Below are 7,214 nucleotides of genomic sequence, written 5' to 3'. Positions count from 1 at the left end.
AGCATTGCGCTGTCATTTATTCGACTTATTTTTCAAGAGAAAATCGACGGTATAAAATTGCTGAAAGTTGGTACCGAGGTGGGAATAGAAGCTTAAATGATTTATGCATACTTATTTTCTTGTAACATTGTAACTTAACAACGTACAGAAAAGTTTTTCACGATACAGGAAGTTTAGTCACCAGTTCGTTGGTTCACCGGTAGATTCGATTCTTTATTACTCGTTTCCACGACTTATGGGTACATGATGGACGAAAAGTGAAGGGAAATTGCACAATGCCCCAGCTTTGTGATATCTCCCTGGAAAATACACGTTTGCAATTGCTCATTTATTCGGTGTTATATTATTCCGGTAGCTTTTCCATGAAATTCACCCAATCGAATATTATCTAATCGATGAACTACGCTCGTAGAACATTTCTCGTTTCATTTTACTGCCACTGCTTTCATAGAAATGATCATTTCGTACGTGTACTTCGTAATAAATGGAACACTTCACATTCTTCAAGTAGCAATGATAGACCGATTGATCACTATTATTATGTCAGTGTTGTATTACGCGTGTGACAGCAAACGTTTAAACGATTAGATTTACATCGCATCTGACACTTAGGCTTTATCTGTAAATTGAAACCTAAATGAAATTTCAACGTCACTTGTCAGGAGAACAATTGCCTCGCTTCGACGCTTTTTATCATTTCGAGAAAAAAAATTTCACGTTGAACATCAAGAGTGAAGCTCATTTCTGCGGTGTAAGGGAGGAGAAATTTTCCAAGTCCTTCAGAAAAAAAAGGTTTCAGTGTTGGAATTCACATTTACGATCTTCAGATTTGTAACGTCACTGATGAACTGGATCACACTCAGTAACTTACAATTCAGTCAATTTTGGTTATTTTCAGTTGAAAAAAATGGTGAACATTCTTGTAACGCGAATAAATAAGTGTGCAAAAGATCGATACTGAAAAGTCTTACGGTTTCTCTGTAAAAAAATCTCTAAGTGAACCTAAAAAAGGCATTCTAGGCTATAGAATACCCCTTTAACCATCGCTGCTTTCGCTCTTCTTTCTATTTCGTATGGTTCTCTGTTGCTTTTCTAAATCCACTGTGGTACCCTTTTTTAAACAGATCTTCATCGATCTCGCAGTATAGAATCACCTAATATGAACCGTGACATAATTTCTTTACACCTTGTATATTGCACTAAATAACATCAACGCTATCTGGACTACTGTAGGTGAAAACAGAAAGGAAACCATAATTTTCTAAATCTACCACAGTGGTGCCATTTTTAAAACAAATCTTCATTGATCTCATACTGCAGAATCGCTTAATTTTAGTCACCTATGTCACATGCGTAACAGACGCCGCTTGGGTTGTTCGGCTGTACCGACGAGCCGAACAGTAACATCGCTATTTTCAATAGACACCACCTTCTAAAAAGCGAGGTCTTAGCCGGCATGGGCAAATTACTTTATTACACCAAAAATTCGACGACTCTCACACCTGGACACCACATGCCCTAAGCAATAAAACAGATCTTCGACATCGGCAATTTTCAGACGAGCAATATAGCAAATGTAAGAACAAATTCCCCACTTTCATAAAATTCGACGACTCTCACACCTGGACACCACATGCCCTAAGCAATAAAACAGACCTTCGACATTACCAATTTTCAGACGAGCAATATAGCAAATGTAAGAACAAATTCCCCACTTTCACACCACCAGCAGACACACCCCAAACACACCGAAAAAAACCAATCACCACACACTTCCACCACCTGCGACAGTTTTCACACCACCAATCACAACACACACGTAGTTTATAAAATAGCGAACACCACACGACACGAACACAATTTTCCTGTCAGTAAGCCTAGACATTTCGCGCTCTGCACAACGTTCATTCACAATTATATATCTATCATATATACAAATAATAATCTATCTTTCGAGCACTACCTGAGTCCCCTGTCCCGAGTAGATTCCTTAAATGGTCTGACTCAAAAAGAGTCTCTACCTCATTTTAGATCAGAGTCACTATGTGTTAGGCAGAATCTCTATAATTTCTGTACACCCTGTACATTGCACCACGTAACATCAATTCTGTTCAAACTATCGCAGGTGAAGGCAGAAACGAAACCATAATCTCCTAAATCCACCACAACAGTACCCTTTTCTAAACACATGTTCGTCACAGATAATTGCGACGTATAATTTTTTTACACCCCGTAACATTAACGCTATTCGAACTGCTGACACGCAGCGCAACGTACGTTGAAAACAGAAAGGAAAACAATCTTTCCCCCTGCGGTCGTTTTCAGATATCGACGAGTGTGCGAGCGGTCCTTGCAAGAGGAACAAGTGCATCAACACTTACGGCAGCTATCGTTGCGAGTGTCAGTCGGGGTATCGATTGGACGGGGACGATTGTGTAGGTAGGTGGAAAATATTTGCTCGAACTATAGATTCGCTACGTTTCCATTAAGTGTAAGCTTGGCACGCGTAGATATCGACGAGTGCGTCGAGGACGCGCCGTGCAAAGAGAGCTGCATCAACACTGTCGGCTCTTATCGGTGCACTTGCTTGCCGGGATTTAGGCCGCGAGGAGATGATTGCATAGGCAAGTATGGTCTCGGCGAAGATGCTGTTTAGAGGCGTCGTCATTCTTGAACGCGGTACACGCTCCATTTACGCGCGATTCTGATCAGATGGAAGGGATCCGCGACAACTGGCCGCTTGTTAACGATTAAACGGGAATAGTGAGGCTTTTGTAGCAAGTAGAAGAGCTTTTCTTGCGGGAAGAGATTTATAGGCCTATGAACCCCCTTTTGTTGATCGTTTTTAATTAAACGTCTCATTGCCGTTGACGCCTGCAGGCGCTTTCAAGATTTGTTCGCGCCTTTTCGCGCGTTTCCATCTTAATTTTGTCCTTTGCAGACTTTCGTCTTAATTTAAGGAGGTATTTGGGTTTAGACCGCTGACTTCGTGATTTTTTCCCTCGGAGACAGGAAAAGTTACGATATTGATTCTTTGTGTATAACTTTATTCATCTTTTGGCTGTGTAAAATCGCTAATAAGAACTTGAAATGTTTGCAATACTCAGAGTTATACGCCGTGGCGTGAGAACATCCTTGCTGAGTTGTTCCAAGGCTGGCGGCTTTACTATTGACCTCACAAAATTAGACCGAACGTTTTTTTTAATCCTAAAGAGAGTCGCTATTGCTCCAACCAAGATTATACTTTTAAAAAATTTTTCTACAAAATGGCGATGGGTTAAAGTCACAAATACGCTTTTTCCTTGGATTTTTTCAGATGACAAAAAAAAGCGAAGTTCTTAAGCGATCGTCGCTCACCGATTTTCGTGAAATTTACAATGCAAATATTTCACACGTATCTTTTTTTAATTCGCTGTCGTTCGTATTGAGGGAGTGAAAACAGTTTCGCAAGGCCGTATCTCTAGAAATCTTCCCTTCGAATTTTCTTTTAATATTCCATCGATAGAGGTCAAAGTAACATTTCCCGTTGAATCGTGTACAGCTGATCTGCGGACTAAACTAAAACTTCCAATGCAATTTATTCAGCTCACCCGTTTTGTCCCAGTTTTTTCCCCGAAAGCTCTTCAATTAGAGGATTGGTGTGTGTTTGACGAACTGGAAAAGTGTTGCTGGAAATGATTAATGATGTTGAAGTTTGATTACAAAAAGGGGTCCTTTTAATTAAAAAAAAAAAAAAAATGGAAAAAAAGGATGAACTAAATCCTGTAAAAAAGAAAAAAACACCTACCGAATTGCAAAAGAGTATTTATTTACCGCGTTACAAGAACCATTTGCAGAATCAGATAAATCAAAATTCGAGTTGATAGTATTTTTTAAACAATTCGTAAATTCTTCTATACCTGACGAACGAAGAAACTGATTGAAAAAATATTCGAAAGAAATGTTTGTTTCCATTCATGAAAGGAAATATGAAGAAAAGGATGGACTAGATTAGCAGTGGCTTTTACAGTGATTGAAGTTTGCAGATTGGAGGAAATGTTGGATAATCTGATTAGAAATGTTTTCTTGCTACAGAAGTGAAGATAGAACGAAATTGTGTCGGCATTTACAAATTGATCAATGTTAGAGCTGTGTCTTTACGTCTGAACCGAACGACGAAAGTAACGAAAAATTATTATTTCGCAAAAATTTGGAACTTGTCTATAGTTGACGATATTAACAAGCAGTTTCTAATTAGACGTAAACGAATGCGAGTGGAACAACGGCAGATGCGAGCAAGATTGCATTAATACAGCCGGATCCTACGTGTGTGCCTGTCGTCCTGGTTATATCTCGAGTCAGAGGTGAGAAAACTAATTAAATCCTCTCTCAGAATCTCCCATTTAAATAAAGAACTTTCAACAAAGCGTGCCTCTTTATTATTCGAAAAACAGAACTGCTCGAATATTGTAATTCTATTTATTCTAACTGAAACAATCTTACAAAAAGAAAAAAAAAGAAATAGAAACTATTCAATTTTTCACTTTTTTGTCAAATTTGTAAAATTTCATTGGAAAATTTTAGCTTTTCTTCTTTTATCGAATAAATAGAGAACTTTGGACAAACTGTACTCCTTTATTATTCGACAAACAGGACTCTTGAAATATTATAATTCTACTTATTCCAGCAGAAACAATTTCACAAAGGAACCAAAAAAATATTAGAAACTATAATAAAATTTCATTGGAAAACTTGAGCTTTTCTTCTTTTATCGAATAAATAGAGAACATTCGTCAAACTGTGCCCCTTCATTATTCCACAAACAGTACTCTTCGAATATTATAATTTTATTTATTCCAGCTGAAACAATTTCACACACAAAACAAAAGAAAAAATAGAAACAATTCAATTTTTCACGTTTTCGTAAAATTTCTAAAATTTCATTCGAAACCTGTAACTTTTCTCTTCTATCGAACACTTTGGTAGGTTACAGAGATTGTTTAAAAAAAAAGTTGAAACAAAGATGGAACGATAGCTTATCGGAAAGCTGGAGTTGGTTCGTGTCGCGGGGATTTTCTTAGATGAATTCGGGCTTCTGTTTTCAGAAATAGAAGCCAGTGCCAAGATATAAACGAGTGCTTGAACCGTAACGGGGGCTGTAACGGTGAATGCGTTAACACAGCCGGAAGTTACTACTGTACGTGCAACGGCGACCTGGTGTTGGCTTCCGACGAGAGAACTTGTGTTTCAACGGAATTGAGATGTCGTGCTATGGAGCCGCCGCACCACGCCGAAGTGCGTAACAATTTATTGCATAGAATATACACTTAGCCCCGTAATGTATTAATTCCTCCCCCATTGTTTTCGCACTTCTCGTAATTACTTCGTTTGTTTGTCCAACTGGTTGAATCGCTTATTTATTTATATATTTATTTAAGGAGATCGTTTAACCTTTGTGCAGACAACTGAAATGTTCACGGTTGTAGGAAGTTTTGATATTTAAAGTTAATTTATCGTGGAAATTTGCATTGACCAAAAAATGGGGATCCGCGACAATTTTACGATACTTTCGCGAGAATGTAAGAAATTGTTAAAGGAAAATATAGAGTTGAAGGAATAAAACTAATCGTGGCAGATAGAAAAAGTAATATTCGACTATTACAAATTTGTTTTCATAAAAATGCAACACAAATATGATTAGAAATTCTTTCTACGTCAGTTCACTAGATTTAAATTCTAAATCTGATCAAGATAAGTAAAAAAATATTGTGTTTGCAAGCTAAAAGAACACAAAGTACATTTTCAGAAAATATCTCCAAGATAGATATCATACGTGACACTAAAAGGTACTTATACGTATACGGAGGTACACCTCTAGACATTTGTAACTTCTTTAATATACAGGGTGTCCGAATTTTTTCCGATCAAACTTTGTCAAACTTGGTGGGTATATTCTGCGGGCATAGATAAGAAATTTTTTTTATATAAACGTAGGTCGTTTGAAGTTTTGTTAATAAGTAATAACAAAAATACGAAAGAAATGGTAAGGAACGTTTCCGAATCAACGTCCACGCTGATGCACAACAATTTCAAAAATAAAACCCTCGAATGTAGATACTTTAGTTTGACAAAGGAAGATTGATACTGATTTAGAAAAACTTTTATAAATTGAAAAATCTTTCCTTCACATTTTAGTATCGAAGCACATACTCGGTGCCTAATTTCTCATAAATAAAACAAATTTAATCGATCTTATTTTACGGAGTTAGTCACTTTCACTTCTCAGTAGCTTCTATATCAAGCTATTCGTCAAGAAGGATAACGATTTGCATAAGTGTCACCGGTGATTTTAATACCTAACCCTTTCACTAGCTGTACACGAGTTGTTCTCCCGTTCGTTCCGCACACGACTGTTCTTAAAAATTTCCGCTCCCGCGGGCGCATTGTATTTTCGGCGTTTCTCTTATTGTAGATCAGATGTCCCGGTCATTCTTCCGGGGCAGTGGATTATCCCGTTGGAGCCAGATGTCATATACGATGTCGAAGGGGCTTCAGGCTGGAGGGACCGCACACGAGGTACTGTATGGCCGGAGATCGATGGAACGGGAAGGAGCCGACTTGTATTCAAGAATCGATCGTGACCGATTCCCGTTACCATTCAGGTGAGCCTCTTTCCTCACCGACCTTTTAGCTCGACGTTAATCCGTTGGAATTGCATCGAGCCCCGGTCTCGAGATTTCGCTAACGAAAATTCGTGCGATAATAGACAGATCGAGAGGTATCTTATCTATCCTGTTCCCTTTGAATTATTCCGACGTTATTGTCCACGGTGAAATTACTCGAGAATATGCATACAGTGCCCGGGGTAATTTGATTTTTATTCGTTCGAATTATGATTGTCTTTTTGAAGTCGAGTTTAACATTTCTGGCAAATTGGGAGAAAGGTTTTTATCGTGCTGGTGAAATTTGATTAGACGCGTGTCCTCTTGGGATTTTTAGTGGCAGACGTCTGTGCTCGGGATATGAATAAATTGTGAGTTGCGGAGGAAAGTCGGGAAGTTATTCTAGTATCGAAAATTCTGGCAATTTTCTTAAATTAAATTGTAAATAATATCGCTAATGTCAGTAACGACTCACTTTATTTCTGTGAATTCGAATGTTTAGAATCTTTGTAAACTCATCCTCGAATTTTTATTTATTTTTTAAATTATGAATTATGGAGCAGCGGAAGAAGG

The 7,214-nt window shown here is 37.9% G+C and overlaps 1 protein-coding gene across 1 annotated transcript in view; it reads left to right on the top strand.

The window, feature by feature from the left end:
• The window catches only part of LOC108578540 (fibrillin-1-like), a 141,272-nt gene that overhangs the window by 62,687 nt on the left and 71,371 nt on the right, over positions 1 to 7,214 (top strand). The window contains exons 12-15 of the mRNA XM_017941899.1: positions 2,326 to 2,439; positions 4,238 to 4,343; positions 5,085 to 5,274; positions 6,452 to 6,641. Of these exons, the coding sequence (XP_017797388.1) occupies positions 2,326 to 2,439; positions 4,238 to 4,343; positions 5,085 to 5,274; positions 6,452 to 6,641 (600 nt within the window). The remainder of the gene's footprint in view (positions 1 to 2,325; positions 2,440 to 4,237; positions 4,344 to 5,084; positions 5,275 to 6,451; positions 6,642 to 7,214) is intronic.

The sequence above is a fragment of the Habropoda laboriosa genome, unplaced genomic scaffold, assembly GCF_001263275.1.
Source record: "Habropoda laboriosa isolate 0110345459 unplaced genomic scaffold, ASM126327v1 scaffold41, whole genome shotgun sequence".
In the NCBI taxonomy this organism is placed as follows: domain Eukaryota; kingdom Metazoa; phylum Arthropoda; class Insecta; order Hymenoptera; family Apidae; genus Habropoda; species Habropoda laboriosa.
This window is presented reverse-complemented; position numbering and strand designations above follow the sequence as displayed.